At 42.4% G+C, this 20,484-nt stretch overlaps 1 protein-coding gene across 28 annotated transcripts in view; it reads right to left on the bottom strand.

The window, feature by feature from the left end:
- Positions 1 to 20,484, bottom strand: part of ZBTB20 (zinc finger and BTB domain containing 20) — an 899,572-nt gene that overhangs the window by 48,913 nt on the left and 830,175 nt on the right. For 24 of the 28 annotated variants that reach the window (XM_079767021.1, XM_079767031.1, XM_079767032.1 and 21 more), the window contains 2 exons: positions 20,295 to 20,458; positions 19,725 to 19,912 (listed from right to left, as the gene is read on the bottom strand). In XM_079767021.1, coding sequence (XP_079623147.1) covers positions 19,725 to 19,912; positions 20,295 to 20,305 — 199 coding nt within the window. In that variant the 5' untranslated portion in view covers positions 20,306 to 20,458. Of the gene's footprint in view, positions 1 to 14,283; positions 14,937 to 19,724; positions 19,913 to 20,294; positions 20,459 to 20,484 lie in introns of those variants that run through there. The other 4 variants (XM_079767027.1, XM_079767028.1, XM_079767029.1 and 1 more) reach the window with 2 other exon arrangements.

Raw genomic sequence — 20,484 nt, 5'->3', positions numbered from 1 at the left:
AAATCTGAGGTTGATGCCTTTAAATCCTCTTATATCATAAACCTTTTGAGACACCTTTTAGGAGTTTGATTTTTTTCCCCTAAAGCTCTTTCCTTACAAATTTAGCTGCTGCCCTATTGTAACCTTTTCTTTTGTTCACTAAATCTGGGGAACAAAAACACAGAGATGCTACATCTGTGGGTGGGATACAAAAGTGAACAAAGGGATCTACTTAAATTCACAAAGTATGCAGTTTGAACGTGGCTTTGCATAGGCCTGGAAGAAGGATCATATATTCAAATGCACAAGTTAACAAGTTCCGTCCTTTATTTTGCTTGAAAAGGAATTATTACATTTAAAGTGTTTATATAAAAACCAGCATTTTCTTATTAATCTGTTCTTCTTTTGATCTCTACAACATCATATGCTTATTTAAAAAAAAATAAAATTTTAACTCTAGTGAGTTTGAATATCACGCATAACTCCCAGGAATGGCACTCTCTTTTTAAAAAAAATATCATCAATGAAATTAGGTAAGAAATTAATTTTTTTACTGAACTGAAATTCAATGAGTGAGAAAACAGAACTCCATAGTGTCATTTAGACAAAGCTTTTTGACTAAAATAATCAGAGCTTCCCAATTCACAGAACTTCCTTTTGTCCTCTGTTGCTGCACAGGTCTGGCATTGCTTTTGGCTGTGCCTTCCTAGAAAAAATAAGCTACTCCGAAGTGACAGCTGGTTTTCAAGCATAGCTGTTTGCTGGTAGGAGGGGCTGCACTATTTCTCGGTGGAAGGTGTGGACTTGAACCTGCTGGGCTGTTTTACTGAGGGATGAAGGTTTTCTATCTCAAAGCAACCAAGAAAATCGAAGGGAAAAAATAACTGTTTTGCTGAATGACTAGTTAACAGGGAAGCACAGTGGTGAGTTAATGTGGCCAGTTTAAGAGAATAGTTGAAACTACATCTCAACAGCCCACCTAGGGTGATCCATTATAGAACCAGGCACAGGATTTCCTTAAGAAAAAATAAGATGGAAGTTCCTTTTGGCTCATACTAGGATGAAGAAGATCCTAAGTAAGTGTTGTCAGAACGTAAAGCCTTTGGAATCACTGATAAATACGTGAAGGGGAAGGCATACTTTGTTATTATTCTACTAAGGAGTGGCCTGTGGGGATCGGCTCACTGTGGGAGTGCTGCTCATCCCAGTCAGCCAAGCAGTGCTCCCACTGTGGGAGCACACTGACCACCAGGGTGCAGCTCCTGCATTGAGCATCTGCCCTCTGGTGGTCAGTGCGTGTCATAGTGACTGGTCAACCGGTCATTCTGGTCGCTCTGCTGTTCGGTTGCTGCGCTTTTATTATATAGGACTAGAGGCCCAGTGCAAAATTAAATTGTGCGCGTGTAGGGTCCCCTAGGCCTAACCTGCCATCAGGGCCATGTCCGCCGCCCTGCGAAGCCTCGCACGCTCCGCAGATGCTGCCAGCAGCCCACGGTGCTCCTCAGACGCTGCCAGTGCCTCACTACGCCCCAGAAGTCCCTCCCACCGCGGCCGCTGAGGGACCCATCAATGCATCTCCTGGTGAGTCTGGTAGTTGGTCTTTTATGATATAGATTCTCTGTATATGTTTATAGTATATTTATATATTTTATTATATTATTTACATATTATAGGAAAAAGGGTAGTAAGCAGTAAGTCTTCTGTAGCTACAGGTACTAATCTAATTATCTCATCTTACTTCACTGAAATACAATCTCTGTGCTAATCCAAGAAGCTGGATACTTTGCCATCCCTTGCATGTATTGCATGCATTCTTCCTTCTCTTCTGCTGAATTTGCCCTGGGTTCTGAAATTATTGTGCTTTCTCTACTTACCAAATCTTAAGTACATTCGAGAACCCTATTCAAAGTTCTTCCTTCTCTGTGGAGACTTTGAATACTAGAGTCCATCCTGAGTTCTCTTTTCCTAGTTCCCATTGCTTGGTGAGGTAATAAACTGAAACAATTTTTTTACTCCATGGAATTAGAGAATTTTCATAATAACAAGGCAATTAGGAAAGGCCAAGCCTTGTGCACAGTTCTGGGCTCTCTTGCCCATGGGAGGTGTGGCTTCAGAGCCCAAATCAGAAATTAAGCCCTAAAAGCAAAACCTCAAGACAAAGAGTTTCATTTTTGGAATCTACCTTCTCTATGGAGAATTATGCTGGTCCCTTTCTGGGGTGAGGAGCGGAAGGCTGATGCTTTTTAAAAAGATGTATTTATTGATTTTTAGAGGGAGGGGAAAAGAGAGAGAAAGAAACATCTACATTAGAGCGCAACATCGATGGGCTGCCTCCTGCAGTCCCCTACCTGGGATCAAGCCCACAACTGGGACATGTGCCCTGACCAGGGAATAGAACCTTTCAGTGCATGGGACGATGCTCAACCAACTGAGCCACACGGGCCAGGGCATGATGCTTTAGAGTTAGACTGAGGTGGCCTGACAGTGAGAAAAACAACTTCCCCTCACAGGGGCAATATGACAAGGTTTGAGTTCTCTGCTTGTACAGGACTCTAGTTGGGGTAATTACATGTCAAGTCACACGCTTAGAGGCTCAAATGAAAAGGCACTGACTTGAGATTAACAGTGATGATCTTGGGGCTGGGCCCATGCCCGAGGACCTCCGTGAAGGGCTTCTCTAAAACCAACTAATATAGTAGTTTCAGGCAGTCAGATGGACAAGGCTCAATGGCGTCTTTGTCGGTGGACAAGCCATGTCAATGATGGAGACCACCATGGACTAATAGTCTGACTCTACCCTAGATTTCATGAGTCTTGTGCAGGTCTAGGGAAGGGGGGAAGGAACCCTGGAACTTCACTGAATTTCTTGCTAACTTGGTGGCCTTGGGTTTGATTTGCTTTAGAAAAATAAGGGAATATTTCTTGTACCTGAATTTTGAGGAAAAATCTGAACTTTTTACACAAGTAGCACATTTAGTCCTTCATAGTATATTATTATTGTTCTCTCTCTCTCTCTCTCTCTCTCTCTCTCTCTCTCTCTCTCTCTCTCTCTCTCTTTCTTTTTTTTTTTGTCATTTGTGCCTGTCTTTATCTCTATGAGAAGACTCTAAGCTTCTAGAAGGCTACTGCCTTGCATTGTTATACCTACAACTATGACTCCAAATGAATGAATCACTCACACTGCCCAATACTTTTCTTTACACTGAGTAGTTCCTATCTGAGTATTTGTTTGGTAAACTCTCCAATGCACTTAATAGAAATGCTGAGAATAAGAGGCAGTCTCAGGGTACACCTTTCCTCTGAGGTATGTCTACATGTTGTAGTCCCACGGGGTCTTTCCATCCCTGATATTCCATGTAATCTTCTTCTCCTGTCCTTTGTTACTCTATCTCCTCTCATCAGGGAATAGCCACAGTTCTCTTTTCAGTATGAATTTAAGGTCTAAGGCAATTGGTTTTTTTTATGTGTTCACTGATTTTTCCACAAACTGTGCTCATTCATTTCTGACACACGCCAAACTGTCCCTATCTTTCTGATTCCATTTCCCCCAAGAGGCACCTCAATGGTCCTTCTGTCAGCTGAGAATTCAGTGGAATTCAAAGCTCAGCCATACCTTATAACCACCCTACGAGAGAAAAAAACAATCTGTGAAATGACATAAACAAGGTCAGGCCAAACTCCCACCACTCTGGCCTACCTTAGGGAAGCTATGCTGCTTGGTGATAGATGTTACAGAGGTATCTATCAATCAGCTTTGATAATGGGGATTTATATTTGCCTAAACAATGTCAGGGATTGTTTGGAATATTTTCACTTGGTGGCCACTGGGTGTCCTCATTTACAAAGTAAATATGCAATATTTAGTGTAGGTCACCAGAGAGGATAGAAGACACTAGTTTTCTTTTTGGCCTTTCACATTCTGAGTATAATTTATTGCTGAACTCACAACCAGGTCACATATTAGTACTGTTTAAAAACCTCCAGGTCAAACTGCTGAAGTTTATAACCAAAAGTAACTTCTATGGGTTCCAGACATGAATTTACAAGACTGTTTCCTCAATAGAGGGGACTGTGATCTGGCTATTAGAATGAGCCCTTATTCATTTGGAAATTGGCATGGAATTTTGACTATCTACAGAGAGAGCCAGGAGAGAAGAACAGAGAAAGTCTTAATTTATTGAAAGAAAAGAGAACACCAAATATCTCCATGGGATATTTGTTAGATTCTGTTTTTATCTCAATTTTTCTGAAAATGAATTTAAAAAAAAATAATGAGAAAGAGAAAATATGTCCTTTACTTGGGAAACCTGAGACAATGTGAAAAATAGTACAAGCAGCTGGGTCATATAATGATTACTAATAATCTTATGTTTAAAGACAGAGAATTCAGTTATTCCTGCGTGGACCAGTTACCCCACCTGTAACATGAAGATGCTGGGGCTTCACAGAGATGCTGGAGGACAAATAAAATAGGAAGTGGAGGCACACAGGGTTGCTAGGAAGAGAAACCATACACCAGATAGATTGAAGATATTGCTAACATTCTGACTGTGGCTGAGCCATGGATGTGTGACTTGCCCGTGATGGCAGATAGGTATCAAGGACAGAGCTCATGCAGCTAACACACATTTACTGACTCGGCCACTCCAAGCACCGAGCGTGACCCCCTGCTGGGTAGTCACTTTGTGCTCCCTAAAGTGAGTTTTGCACACTTAGGATTGTCAATGCTTCTAAATTTATATTACATACATATCTGAATAGATTCTTTCCTTGCACAGCCAAAAGGATGTCTACCTCTCCACCTTGTAAATTTCTCAAACTTGAGATACAGAACCACTATACAATACATAGCAGTACTTGCCTTTTTCAAAGGCAAAGTTAAAACTTTACTGTAATAAGTTTTTTTCCACTGGTGTAAACCCCCCAGCTTAATCAGTATTCTCTAACATGCCATTTCAGTATATGAATGATCGCTATGATTCTGTGCCCAAACCAACAATTTGCACAGATAATATTAGGGAAACTATAGGAAGCTCTGTGAGCTATTCGCTGCCTTCCAGAGATGTACTCTGGTCTTATTCGCTTTGCTGAACAACTTTTTCTGTTGTGCCTCTAGCACAACCGCCTGTAACTCTCAATCAGCCATTTAAATCCTCAGCGATGCACAATAGCCAGGTCACTTTCACCCTGCGGTTCTGCTAGGATCACAGTGTACTCAGAGTGTACAGAGAAGTGTCTCATTTCTTCTAAAGATCCTTAAATTCTGGGGATTTATAGCATTTCTCAACTCCTTAATTAGTAGTTCGTTTTTGAACTACTGTAACCCTGACAGCTCATGTCTGCAGAGCCCTTGTGGTAGTGTTTTCCCCTATGCTTTTGCGCCTTTCAGCTTCCTCAGTTTGCCCCTTTAATTTCACTTTTAGAGTTTCTTGAGGCTCGGTGCCTGAACTCCACACAGTCCAGGTCTTATCTGATGTGCCGGCGCCTGGTGTGGTCGAAGACACACTGGTGTTTTTGTTCTTGAAGTACAAGACTGATGTTCTGAAATTTAGACTCCAACACAAAGGAGATCATTAGCTCGTTTTAAGTGTCTCTTTTCTTCCCTCCCGGCCTCCTCCTACCCACCCCAATACTTCCTTAGCCTTATGCATTGGCAGCAGATGGTAACTATAGTCCAATGCTGCGCATATACAAAACTGTGCCATGGAGAATAGGGTGGCTTCAAAGTTAGCTTTCTATTCAAGCAGGATGGCAGAGACTTCTGGAGGAGTGAACTCATGTCTCATTCATTTAATCCACTCTTCATTCAGCCAGGAATTTGTTTTCCTACACGTCCCTCTACTGTCCAGCCAGTTGAATGAGGGTGGGCGTGGAAAAACTCTCTGGAGGCCCTTCCAGCAGGAAGGCACTGAGATTCTGTGCCAAGCTCCTGTGACCCTGGGCCAGCTCTGCCTGCTGCGGGTCACATCATGCCATTCCCACCAGAGAAGCTTAAGAGCACAGGGTGGGGGTGGGTATTTCAAGAACTGTCTCCTTGCTAGCCTGCCAGTCACGTGCTATGTTCTCTAGACAAAGATGAGATCGGGAAAAGGGTGAAACCAGGAGGAGGGTGTGGGGTTACAGAAAACTGCGGGATGGTACAGTCATGGGAGGTGGGAGTGGGAAAACCTTTCCTGTTTGTTGTTTCAAGGTTTGCTGGGGCTTTCATCTAATCATCTGTTTGAGCATCTTGAAAATAAGTATCTATTTTCATGATATCTATCAAAAACAGGCACCAGATTATACTACAAAGTTGACCTTAACCCTGCCATATTGCTACTAGAATCAAAACATGTAGCAGCCTACATCCAACAGAAAGTGATTATGTTTTCCCAGCATAAAAACCAGAGGGTATCTGGGATGCACTTCATTTTGTAGGTCTGCTGAATAAAAAATAAAAACAAAAAATCAGTGCCTATACTTTACTGATGCGTGAATGCTCACAAATGCACTATACTCTTACTTTCACTCAGTTCACCCCACCTCATTCATTCATTCAACAAGATTTTGCTGAGCACCTACTATGGTGAAGCAGTCTGCTAAGGACCCAGCAGTGAATAAGACAGATAGGATTTCTGCCCTCACAAATTCTTCTGCCTCGCTGGAATAAACATTCAATAATTTAACCACTAGATTGTTGTTTGAGGAACAGGAATAATTCATCTTACCCAGTATGTCTTCTTAATTTTCTCAAACATATTTCTTGAAGGTCCAAACTTCTTTCAAGAAGTTCTGTCTTAAAGCTCTCTCTTTCTACTGTTATATTCATTCCTTTTTTGGCCACAGTGTTGACAGCTCAGATTGCAACTGCTACCTTTCCTCTCCCCCGGCCCCCCCCCCCCCACCTCCCCCCCGCCGTGGGACTTGTAACCCTGAAGATTGAGGATCTTTGCTTTTCAAGCTACACATATATTTTCTCTGTAAATATTGTACCATCTAATTTGTGTCTTTGGATTCTGCTGATTAGCCATCAACATATGACTTAAGGAATACTGCATATGAGATGCAGACATCATGACTCAGTAAGTTATCACTTTAAAGGTCTGACTTGGGATTTATATAGACTTGTATCCAATCTCGTTGAGCATTGGATCTGCAACTATTATTGAGAGACTTAGAGCTCCAGTTTTGTACCCCTGCATCCCTGAAATTGTATTCTCAGCAAAGGTGCTCAGGAGTTAAGAGAAGCAAATGTCTGAAATTATCTCCACGCATTACCAATAACTATGTGGGCACCATGGGATAGGAAAGCCTCACTGGGTACAACAAGCCAACAGGTCTTACTGAGTATCTTACTATGTATTTTTTTCAACTACTACAACCTGCTTCAGCACGGAAGAAGGCTAGTGAGTGGGTAATTAAGAGCAATCCTCCTGTGCCGTGAAACACATTTACTCTCCTAACTTTACCTCTATTTTGAATTATTTCAAAATACTCTGAAGCTATTGGTACTGTCTTTCAAAAAGTAAAAGGTGCATTTCTTTGGTTGTAAGTAGCTCTCTTTTTAGGAAAGGGCTCTGATGTGCGGCACAGCCGTTTGCCCATGCTCAGGACCCGGTGCTTTGGCCTCTTCAGGTATTAGCGCTGGACGGGGGCTACAGTTAAAGGACACCTGAGGGTGCATGGTAGGGCCCTGGACAGGTTCTACCCAGCATTTTGAAATAAGAGAGACACAAATCCATTCTTTATAATTAGGAAATCCCTCATTGATTAGAATGCACTTGAGGACAAGAAGGAACTTAATAGGTTAATACTATAATATAGATAATATTCTAAACCTTCCCTATACGAAGAAGAAAACATTCAGAAAGGTGTTGTTGTTTTTTTAACTTCTCTGTGTCACAGTTTCTTTATCTGTAAAATGGGGTGTTTTGTAATGACGATGAAATGTTTTGACACGAAGTAGATGCATAGTGAATATTAGTCCTCTTCCAAATTTAGAGAAAAACAAGACAAATGGAGGAATAAAAGAAGGTAAACAATAATGGAGGGGCTTCCCTGTCTACCCAGGCCTGACTCCAAGAAGGGACAAGAAGAGGGCCTGCTTTGTCCTGAGGTGCAGAGTTGGGGCACACCACACGCTCTCCTACTGACCCAGAGCTTTGGGCTCTGCCATTCTCAGGGGGAAGGACAGGACACCTGCCACAACCTTCCTTCATGTTGCGTCAATTTTAGTTTATATTTACTTAATAATTTAAAACACTTTAACTATAGCTAATGCTCAGATTCACTGAGTGCTGGCTGCCTGTCTGGTGCTGTTTTAGGGGCTTTACATGCAAAATTCCATCTAATTCCTATAATAACCCAGTGAGAGAGATACCTTTTTCATTCTCATTATGCATATGAGGAAATGGCAGCATGGGAGGTGAAGTAAAGCATGAAAATGCATTCACAGGCTGAAGTTCACATTAGAAAGAGCAAATAACTAGACCATGGGGGTGAAAAAACATTTTCTGAGCAACTTATGTTGCAAATTAGTCCATTACCATGTTCTAGAAACGGCGTTAGAAGTCTGCTATCATACCTGCCCGGCCCTGCGGGCAGAGAGAAGGCACCTGAGGGAGCTCCAGGAGTCAGCTGCCTTTGGATGTTCACGTCGGACTTCCCCGTGCTTCTTAGTTTACTCATGGGGCCAGGCTTGGAGATGCAGATTCGGATTGGAACATGTTCTGGGGAAGTGGCCCTTTCATTCTTAGCGTTCCCTGGCCCTAATCTAATGAAAGTTAGACATCGTGTCCCAGAGCAGCACCCACAGAAGCATGCGTGTGTGGGCACATCTGCTCAGGGATGGCTCTCAGTCATGCTAGCAGTGGAGCTGAATGCCTCCAGGTTAAGGATGCCCCTTATGGAGGGAGGGGTCCCTCTGCCTAAAGCCTCTGCCTCAAGGACAGCAAGTCTGCTGTGCGGTGCGTGTCTCCGCATGTTAACCCAGGGTTAGGAGGCCACTTCAGGAGCCCGGGATCTGGGGGTTTTCTTAAAATAGCAAAAAGCACTCAGGCCTGCCTGGAGAGGCCTACAGAACTTTCCTGAGGAAAGCATATGCCTCCTCTTCCCTGGGCTAACATCTAATGGCTGAAGTTCAGAATTTGCATGTGTTTTTCCATGAGCCATAGGATCAAGCTCTGCAGCTCAAATTTATATTCACTTTTCTTCCAGTATCTCTCTTATATGCCCAGTTGAGATATGAGGCAAAGAGACAATAGCTGATTATAAAGGAAAGGGAATGATTACAGCAAAAAACTAAATGACAGCGTTAACTTATTTACTACTTCTTAAAGTTCTTCATGTGGTGTTCTAAGTGCCACACCAAACTTTCTTAAAAATTATGCATGGTCTGGAATAATACTGCATGAAATCTTGGAATAAAACGGATAACAGGAATCTACCTAAAACCACTGAGGATAAGTGAGTAGGAGGACATTCTTTTTTTAAGTTGGACAGGACAGGTCCATGTTGATGGACCCTGAATTCATTCTTCCTTGGGAAATTATAAAGACTCATATTCAAAATTCTTCCATGCAATTGTTTATATATCTTACAATAGTGAATAAAAATCCTTATTAGTTTTACAGGTAATTTAATAGCAGAATAAAAAAAAAAACATTTAATTCATTTGGTTCCAGTCCTAAAGTAGAGTAACTGCAAATACTGTGTGTCCAGGTGACAGGGCCTAAGGGATGTCTTCGACCATCAAAAAAGCAATATAGTGGAGGTAAACAAGTTTCAAAAATTCCACAAAAAATGAACCTGAGGATATCTTGTGACAGTGATACAGAACGTGAGAACAACACATAGGTTTGTTATTAATTACTACAGAGCTTGAATCGGACCTCTCAGGAAAGGAGTTCACAGAATGTGGCATTTAAAAAAGATTCTGCTTTGAGATAACTTATTTGAAAAAATTGTTGGAAAATGTAAATGTTTCAAGTATATGACACCTGTCCTCTCCCTAACGCTCAGAGACTGTAGAAGGTGAGTGAATATTTGTGAAATCACCTGAAGACAGGTAACAATTCTTTCTAAACATTGTTACTTATCAGCTAAAAGAAAGAGAAAGCAATATTGGAAGGAAGTGGAGAGAGAATTAATATAATAAAATTACTGATTCCTCGGGCTTGGGTAATGACTTCAAATTTCATTTACATATATTTATCATTCCAATTGCCCTGCAAAATGGGAGCTCTAGTTCTTCCTCATCTGCCTGTTTAACCACAGTCTTTCTTAACACAGGTTTCTGTTCTTCAGCCTATAAGTGGGCTTGGGGTTCCTATAACATAAAAATATTCACTACCCTGCTTTTGTGTTACCTGTTTAGCATTTCTTTTGAAACCATTAAATGTCTTTATTTATTTATTTATTTATAATTTCTTTATTGATTAAGTTATTACATATTTGTCCTCATCCCCCCATTACTTTCCCAACCCCCCCTCCTCCCCGCTCATGCCCCCACCCCCTGTTGTCTGTGACCACTGGTTAGGCTTATATGCATGCATACAAGTCCTTTGGTTGACCTCTCCCCCTTACCCCCACCTTCCCTTACCTTCCCTCTGAGGTTTGACAGTCTGATCGATGCTTCCCTGTCTCTGGATCTGCTTTTGTTCATCAGTTTATGTTGTTCATTATTTCCCATAGATGAGTGAGATCATGTGATATTTATCTTTCTCTGACTGGCTTATTTCACTTAGCATAATGCTCTCCATTTCCAACCATTAAATATCTTTAAAAAGTAGTTCATAATTGTTGCCTTCCCACTTATCCTGAACTCCTTTTTATGGTGTTTCTGGGATGTACTTGACTTCTCTCTTGACAACCACCAGGAAGCCACCAACACTGCTGACCCTCCCTCCCTGATGGTCCCTCTGCAGTATCCTGGTTTTCCTCCTATGTCTCAGACCCTCTGTCTTTTTCTTCTTTTGATGATACTCATTCTCTTTTTTATCAGTTATTATAAATATTCCCCAAGGTTCCATCTTCCCTTTTTCTGTCAACAAAAGCCATCGTGGAGTTTACTCCCACAATCATGGCCTAAAGTAAGGCCTCTTGACCAAAGTATTTGTTGGCCCTAATTTCAAACCTTCTGCTGCATTCCACCACCCCGTGTGTGACTCAGTGTCAGCCTTCCCTGGTAGCTCATACTCGGCACTGCAGAAAACTGAACTGTATTCTTCTCCTCTAAACACTTCTTTTTCATCTTCTTTTGCCGATATCTTGGCCATATCTTTCATGACTTCCTCTCTCACTAAACAGTCAGCTCCCAGAGCTGTCCACCCTCATTCAGAGTCTGGCTTCTCTCCACTCCCTGCCACCAGCAACCCTCCAGTTACCAATAGTCGGAGCTACTGAAAGGCTTCCAGGGCTCTCTCCTCACTCCAGTCACTCCCTCCCACATACATGCATGCCCCACATGCCTGTTGCTAAAGTAGATCTTCCCACAGCAAAGTCCTGATCCTGGCAACTCCTTCTTCAAGCCTCTCACAGATCTGCAGCAGAATGCAAAATCCTCACACCTTACTCTATGCCTCACCTCTCATGAAGTTTCACTCATCTTTTAAGAGAGCATGAATGAGACTTCTCTGATACACTGTAGTGGATGTTACTGTTACCTGGATTAGGATGGATTTTATTAACTTTCTAACTTCTAAGATAAAAGTGATTTGAGGACATATACTAAATTTTAAAATTCCTGGTGGCAGAGACTATTTGGTTCCACCTTTGTTTTGTACCCACAGAGAACTCGGTGTAGTGTTGGGCACACAGACGTGCTCATATGGTTGCCACGTGAGTGATCCCTGCTCTGGTGCACCCAGGTATGAGGGGCGGAGCTCTGTCTTCTCTATGAGACTGTGAGCATAGGCTCCGGTTTCTGGCCATGGTCCTCCACATTGAAAGCATTCAGGAAACTGATGGGATGAATAGTCCTGACTCCCTTTATATTCAGAAAACATACATTCTCTTAGAACCAGACTCAGTAACAGGCAGTAGAGTATGAGTCCCTACTTAATAGGGTTCTAATTGGGGGTTTTCCCCTCTGCTGGGAACCTTTTGGTATGAGGCTGGCCCTCTTTGGGCCTTGGTTTCCTCATCTGTATAATAATGGGTTGAGACCAGGTCATCTTCTCTCTCTCTCAGTACTGATGGAAAGTTCTAACTGGTATGCAATCCTTAGAACAAAGGATGCAGAGGCAAAAGTAAAGCAAAAAGGAAAGCTGGTGAGGTAATGAGGGGTTTGACTGTGTGGTACCTAGTGTGAGGTGATTGGTGGAAGGATCTGACTTAAAATTTCCTGAAAGCAAGGAATTCTTAGAATCCTCATGTATGTTCTCAATTGGTCATAAATGATCCATTTCTGAAGGCAGTGGTGCATGTGATTTTTAAAAGTCTGATGTGAAAAGCCTGACAGATATGGAGGAACACTAATTTTATTTAATGAAATTTGCCCCAAGTGCAGGAAGCACATATGAAACTGTCACTAGCAGCTGCAGATAAGAATTAAAGATGTGCTCCTGCAAGATATGAGATGACAAGATGAAGAATAGAGCCCTGAAAATCAGCAGTCTGTCCCAATAATTACATGTGGACAATAACAACCCCATTTGTGCAGTATTTGGGAGAGCAATGTGCATGGTGTAACTCGAGGCCATGGGCCATGAGGCCAGATATGCCAGGGACCTGGGAGGAGTGCATGAGAGGACAGATTGCTAGAATCTGGGAGACGATGGGTCAGGGACAGAGGTCCAATATGACAAAGGTAACTCTGGGCCTCCAAGAAGGATCATTTCTCAATAAGAAAAGTTATTCTAAACTTTGCCCATCAATAAATTATCACTAGGTCCCTTATAATACTTCCCTATGTCTACTGAATACATGGAAAGAAGGGCACTCTGCCTATTTGAAAACAAGTGGGGGATCTTGTTTTATTATTTATTTAGAAAGCAAATGTCTCGAAAAGAGACATACACCTCAGCCCAGCTGAATTTTAATGACAGATAATTTTACCTAAATGCAAACTGTCCTGTGATTAAAATGAGGCCTAAGAAGGTCTGAGTATTGTAACTGAACTGTGCTATTTCTGAGAGCACCATGCTGTGTTTTTGCCTCTGTGGTTTTGCTTATGTTCCTTCTACCTGGAATGCCATTCCTCTCCCCTTCTACTAGTCACACACCTACTCCTTCTCGATCTAGTCACCTTCCCTATGAAGGCCCCCCTCCCCCCCCCCCACTGCTGCACTCCCTCCTCAGGAGCTTGATAGTTTTTTGTGCCTCTTAAACACTTTAATACTGCATTTGTGTGTCCCCCTTTGTGGATAACAGGTTTAGGACAGTGTTGGGGAACTCTGTGAGTTCCTAAACTGAAGGTCAGCATCTTGTTTGTGTCTTTACCCCAGTCCTAGCTGAAGACTTGGCTCAGAAGCTGGGGCTCAATAGCATTTGATGAATGAGTAAATGAAGGACGCATAACTGCATGAGGTAAGACTGACAAACAGAAATTACTGCATTAAGTGACCCTGGAAGACAACCAATTAAAGGAGCATTGTAGAGAGGGGCAGGTTTTATAAAAAGAGGAAACATTTTATAGAAGAGGCAAGAAAAGTGATTTTTAAAGTCAATGCTTTCCTAAATATACTAAGTCCAAATTCTAAGAAATTAAAGAAAAAAATCCTGACAATGAATAAAAGCTGGACTAAGCACTGAAATCCCTAAACAAGAGGTTATCAAAAATAATAAAAAGAATGCCAAAGAGATTGTCTATCAATTAACTCAGAGGCAGAAAGGTGACTTTTTAAAAAGGGAAACACTACCTTTAAAGAAATGAAACCACACTAGCAGGCAAGAGGATTACTTGGTTAATGAAACAGCAGAAAACCAGTTTAAACTGCTACCAATGAGAAGGTAAATGTATAATTCTTTACAGGAAGTAGAATAAAGAGGAAGGCAGGACATTCTGGAGATACTAAGAGCACTCAGTTATACCAAAGATGCTCTGTGTACTGTTTAACTGACAGGGAATCCACTAGAAGTTAATAGCAAGCCATAGGATAGTAATTGTCTGCGGCTGCTTATTCCATCCCATTTTGACTCTCTTTCCTCTGCAAATTAGTGTGACCCCAAAATGTTTTCAGGATTGTCCAACTTGTCCTACATTCCATAAATACACGCTTTCAGAGGATGCTGTTTTTTGCCATGTCTCTATTACGGTTCTTCACAGATGGACCATTTTTGTCCTTCCAAAGTCTAAGAATAACTCTTTGAGTTATCAAGACATACCCGAATCCAGTTCAGCTGCTCCTGGGGGATTCCAGTCAGTTTAGTCACATCTGCTGAGATGCATGCATCTGAATCCAAATGAAGATTTTGTTTGATTATACATTTTGAGCATTTGTGGAGTTGTGTGGTTTTTTTTTTTTGGGGGGGGGGGGGCAACATGTTTTCCATTTTTTTGTCACTCCAAACAGAGCTCTTCAGTCATAAACACCGCCTTCGGAGTCCCCGCTCCCCACAGGAACCCAATCTCTTCATGTGAGCAGGTGTGTCTGGGAGTTTTTGGAAGGTTTTACACTGAAGCAGCTTTCTGATGGGAAACTTTCTGAACTTGCAGTCAGATGTGCCAAAGAGACCTTCAAACTTGCTGGAGCAGTTTTCACTCACACAGATACACGTTCACATACAGACAGCCAGAGCGAGAGTGAGTCAGAGCCCTGCAAACTGAAGTGTCTGTCTCAGAGGGTAACTACCACATGCAACCAAACTGAGCAAAAGGAAACAGCAACAGGAGAGGTAGTGACTAAGCAGCAAAAACCGAGGTTCCGATTCCTCATGGGCACTTTTCCCTTAAAGCCGAAAACCTTAAAGCTTTACCCGAGAGTTTAAGCTACACATCCTTTCCGTAAAAGTTTGTCTCAGTTCCGAGTAAGTGCCCAAGCATTTGCCCTTTACAACACCACGCCTTCCAGTACTGCTACCAATGGCTATTGCTCGCAAATTTGGTCAAACAGTGATTTTGAAACACTTCCTTCTCCAACACAAATAGGTCAACAGGATTCAAATCTAAACGAAGGACAAAATACTACTCTCTAAATTGGGGGTATTCGGGCAAAACCTGTACCTTACTTGATTCCCTACAATCTTTCTTTTCCAGTTTGAATATAAACTGAAAAGTTGTTGCAGAGTAAACATAATGTTTTTAGCCTGAAGTCAGAAAAGTTATTAGGAGCAAAATCACTACCCACTGGGTATGCCCGGAATTCCGGGGGAAAATCAGCTTTTGTTGTTCTATGGCCCAGACCAGATGCTCTGAGGTGGCCAGGAACCTTAGTCTACACCCACTTAGCAGATTTCTGGCTTTCTATCAGGGACTAAGAGGTTTATTTGCAGAAATGGATCATTTCCTTCTAAATATCCTTTACCCTATTTACAGGCTTGCATATTCCTTCTATTTTGTTTTCCCCCTACAGCTTTACTAAGGGAATTAATTATCTAGAAGAACAGGAACATACAGTAAGTACATCTGAGATACAGGATGAGACACAGTATGTCATCTATTAGGCCTGGCTAAGACCAGCAGCTGATGCTAAATGGGAAGGAACATGCACCAAATGTTTTTTAATCACAAAGTTAGTAATTAATTGCTCTTTAAAATACATTTTATGCTTCTTTCTGTCTGTGTACATGAAATGCACATTTATTACATGCCAAAAATTACAGCATTATGGTTTAAATGTGATTGGCACGGAAGTCCGGAAATCAGCATTAATGTTCCCACAGCAACTTTAATTCCGACCGTGTGCACATGCGGGCTGTAACGGCCTCCGCTCCAGGATCATACATATAGATGGTCTGGGCGGGAGGCTAACGACCCATATCCTCAACTGTAGTTACAGGAGAAAACAAAGGCCATCAGCTGCGCGCCTTTCCACGTGTGTGGATAAAAACAATGTCCCTGTGCCCCGCGTTGTGTAATCAGAAAGGAAAGAATCTGCTGTGAGGCCGGCACTTAGGGGGACAGTTTCTGTTGCCGTGGGAACCTGGACTTTGCATTTCCTGGCTTTGGGGTAATTAAAATGTCAGCCTTAATGTGGCATTAATGGAGCTTGCCATAAAAAATCCTCTGTTTTGTTCTCTAAAAAAATTGCTTAAAAGTTCAAACTGAACCAAGTGTACTAAAAATTTTAATCTCGGGGACTTGGACTGGTGAAGCAAAGGGTTGGGGGTGGAGAGGCCAATGGAGGCGGGTGGCAGGAGAGAGGGACGAGCCCAGCAGTCTCCTGGCCAGCGTTTGGCCCCAGTAAAGTCATGCTACCTGCAGAGCTAAAGTTAGCCCCACCCACACGACAGTTTGGTAATGTGCAAAGGTTAAATTAAAAATAAACAAAAACTGTGAATGCGCAAGTGCATCTTGGCAAGGACACACAAAAGTAAGGCAGTCTGATGAGACCAGTGCAAAACATGGGAAGGTAAGCAACCACGCATGCCAGCTCCCAACAAAAGAAAGACAACAGGATCGGTGAGCCTACAGTCAAAGGCAGGGAACACTGCCCCAGGGAGGAGGCACCCCTCCGCTCCTTCAAGGGGGCGTTTATTTTGGGGCAAGTGATATGGGAGAAATATGCAAGTGATAGTTCGGGTGGCCTCTATCACGTGTACATGACTGTGCTAGGCTCCAGCTTGCTATTTGACAAGAAAGGTCTTCCACTTAGAGAGCCTCGCCTGCTCTCCTGACGTGCTTTAGGCCTGTTTCACCATTTGAAGGGAGAGCCTATTCAGTTTTGTATCCATTTCAAACCTTATCTCAGTGCCTTCCATTGTCATCATCTGAGTTTGTTTGCCATTAGATTTTTATGAACGGTAAAGAGGTGACAAACTAGGAGGTATGGGGGAGTGTTAATAAAGGAAATTGTTAGTGCGAGTAATCGTAACCTCAGGAGTAATATTAACCTCATCACCTCACAACAGAAGGCGCTTCTCAACCATACTCCATAGTTTGAACACTGCTGGGATCTTTGGCCAAATCTGAAGTGGCCCAGCAGGTTACATAGTCGATAGAGAATGTCAGGGGTCAGACTTACCCTCTTCCCTCTACAATTTGGCCTGTGCCCTTTAGAGGCAACGACGCTGTGGCCTACCCACCCTTACCGGTCCACATTCAGAGCTGACTTTCCTTCTGTGGGGACGTTAATATATTGTGCTTTATAACCCACTCACCAAAATGAGTAGTTGCATATTTTCAAGATGCCCATTTACAGTCTGGAATGCCATCTCTGGGCTTGGAACAAAGAGTCCAGGCTGCCCACAGTGAGAGCAAAGCCACAAACATACCCAGTATCTGAATGAGTTAATTACGAGCAAGTCATTCATCTGTCAGTTTTCTCATCTGTACACTGGGAAGAATTATACTGACTGACAGGAAATGGGCATTAAAGCATGACTAAGAATCATTTTGCTAAACACATGAACAAATGAAAAAGTGCTGTAAAAATTCAGGCACCTGTGCAAGCTGGGCATACCGCATGCTGGCAGGTGTTTCCGAAGTTAAAGAGATAATAAGTCAAGGGCACTGTTTATAAATGCCCCAAATCTGCTAGTTCCAAATAGGAACTGAATATTTCACTTTAAAGTAATTAGGCTTTTAAATTAATCTAAGGAAAGAGTGACATTTGAAAGTAAGAAGAAAAGAAAAAATCCTCTTGAAAGCAAGAAGAACATCCAAAACGTTAACAGCTTAAAATAAACCTCTTTCCTATCTTCTCTCCAAATGGCCAGATTTCTGTGAATTCTTCCTAAAAACAATTGTCTTCGAAGTGTAAGCTCAACTCAGGACAAACTACAATCTGAATATTTTTGGAGAAAAGTAGAATCAATTAAACAACAGGTTGGAACAGAGGAGACTTTCACATCTTAATGGCAAAATCAAATTGACTTCAAACAGCTGAAGATTAGGTTTCTCCTCCCTGTTCAGACACCCTACTGATGGGCCTCCTTGTCTCTGGGAGCTATACAGCGTACCATGCTTGTAAAGTTCCTTGCACATCTCTCATGCTAACGCCAAGGCCTGCTTAGGGGATGCTTATAGGAAAGTACAATAAATGGAGCCCAGTGCTTCCTCTAGTCAGAAAAAAACACTTTGCTGCAACAGGGGATTTCTGGGCGAAGGCCATTCTATGTAATCTTCCCACAAGGTCTGGCAGCAAGCCAGGCGGGGAAGGTCTGCACGCAGGAGCTCCAGACCCTTGGCCACAGGAACAGGCTACCTTCCTAGTAGGCAGGGACAGTGTGCACATGTCTACGGGCACTGTGCCACGCTGTTTTCCAATCCTTCCTGTAATTACTATTGGGCTGGAGACTGCCAGGCAAGAAGGGCCAAGGATGTTCCTATTACAATGGCCAGCAGAACACAGTCCCCCATTCTGACCCCCAGGTTTCTCCAGAGAGGCGGCCACTTTGTACAAATTACTCTGGCTGTGGAGATCTGGATCTCCTTATTCTCATTTCATTTTCTCGGCGCAGCTGAAGTGTGGTCTCAGAGCCATCTTCCTTCACCCCAACTCCACCCCTGGGTCTTGTCCCTCTATCTAGAGACTATTACGATGAAGCAGGAAGGAATGCAATCTCTTGAAGGAATGAATTCACCTCTGGCCCTCTTTGCAGAATTTTGCATTTTTTCCCCCAGAATAATAACATTAGGAAACTTAGAATCTCATTTCCTAATTAATAATTTTTGTCTTTGTGGACAGAATAAATGAAGTCCTTTTTTATTTTTGGTCACTTTAAAGAAGAATATGCCAGCTGTTTGCCTGTGACCAGATTTCAGAATAGTTGTTAGGTATTGAAGACTAAAAGGAATATTCTTTGGGATTGGACCCCAAAGTTTTTCCCATTCCTTTCCTTTGTTAACACACATATATCTTTCTCTTTCAAGTATTGGGTTACATTGCAGAAAGAGAAAAAAGTCTCCTAAATGTGATTTATCAACTTTCTTAAAATAGAATTTAAAGAAGTGACTCCCAGATTAGTGAGAAGACAGCAAAAATAAACAGCAATGGAGTGATTTCAATGGCGACGATCTCATTAAGCTGCCCATTTCCAAATTTATCCCGTAGGCAGTTTTTTTAATTAAAAAATATTTTTAACCTGAGTTCCTATTGGCTACGTGAGGCCTGGGTGGCTTTTGAATTCTTGGAAGCCTTTCTCTTTTCCTCTGTAAATTTATGCTATCCTTTAACCACTTCAAAATAAATTAAAAACTGGAAAGACAGAAATTCAGCCAAGCTACATGAGACTCCAATAACTAATGCAAAGCTGATTTGTGTTAAGTAATTTCAAAATGGATGTTTCCTTGCATCGAACTGGCCGTATGAGATCCACATTCGGCTGCTCAATTAAGTCAAGGTGGAAAGTGCCCTTATTCTGATCCCGGGGACAAAAGAATTAGCTACACAACTTCACAACTTCCTTTTTTGAGTTAATGTTATGGAAGATGATGCGGTTTCTGTGTAATTAATCATCCTTTTGAGGCCAAATGGCTGGTCACCTGGTTTTAACATCCAGTTTTGAAAATAGAGATGTTGGCTGAAACAAAATGGTGGCAAGTGATTTTTTGGCTACTTTAGACAGAATGGAAACAGCCTGCTCTGAAGGCCACCGAGCCAGAGCCAGGGGAGAAGCCTGCTCCATGCCCCGAGAAGAGAGCGCCACCGTACTGGTGTACTCACAATCAGATGACCCGGTGTGAGCGTGAGAGTTTGTCAGTGAACGTGTTGAGTGGATGAGGGCTGGGTCTGGAGACAAAACAGCTTCAAAGTTCAGGCAGGGAAGGCCCGGCTTGGCGCTGGATCCACCCGGCTGAGTAATCTCATTCTCCTCAGATGCCTTCTGGTTTTCAGCTGTCTTGGGTTTCTTCCTGAAAATAAACAAAGGGCCCTTTGAAGGAACTGAATGCATATTTGGGAAAAGGCATTTTTAGAATCTGTTAAAGATAACTTGATTTTTTTCTGAGGGGGGATGGGAGGGAGTCCAGTATGTCCCTTGTTTTAAAACAAGCTGATTCTTGTTTTTTCTTTTTCTTTTTCTTTTCACTCCAGTAATGGCCTAACTGGGAACACATGAAAGCATATGGGCCAAGCAAACAGCACCACATTTGGACTCCGTTGGCTGTATAAAAAGACCCTGTCCCGGAACTTTAGACAGCTTGAGCTACGTATGGCTGACATTATCCAAGAAGGCATCCTTTTTCCCCCTTCAGAGTTTTAACATGGTCTGGAAAAATACTAGTGGAGGTTTACCGTTCTAGCATTTGTCAGGAAGCTTAGAGACAGGACCCGTGGAGTAATGGGAGGAGCACTGGACTGGGAGTCAGGAGACTTGAGCTATGGTACTAGCTGTGCCTCTAACTTGCTGTGTGGCCTTGGGCACCTCACTTCACCTCTCTGGGCTTCAGTTTCCTCATCTGTAAAATAAAGGGCTTGGATTAGA

Source organism: Cnephaeus nilssonii (genome assembly GCF_951640355.1).
Source record: "Cnephaeus nilssonii genome assembly, chromosome: 3".
Lineage (NCBI taxonomy): Eukaryota > Metazoa > Chordata > Mammalia > Chiroptera > Vespertilionidae > Cnephaeus > Cnephaeus nilssonii.
This window is presented reverse-complemented; position numbering and strand designations above follow the sequence as displayed.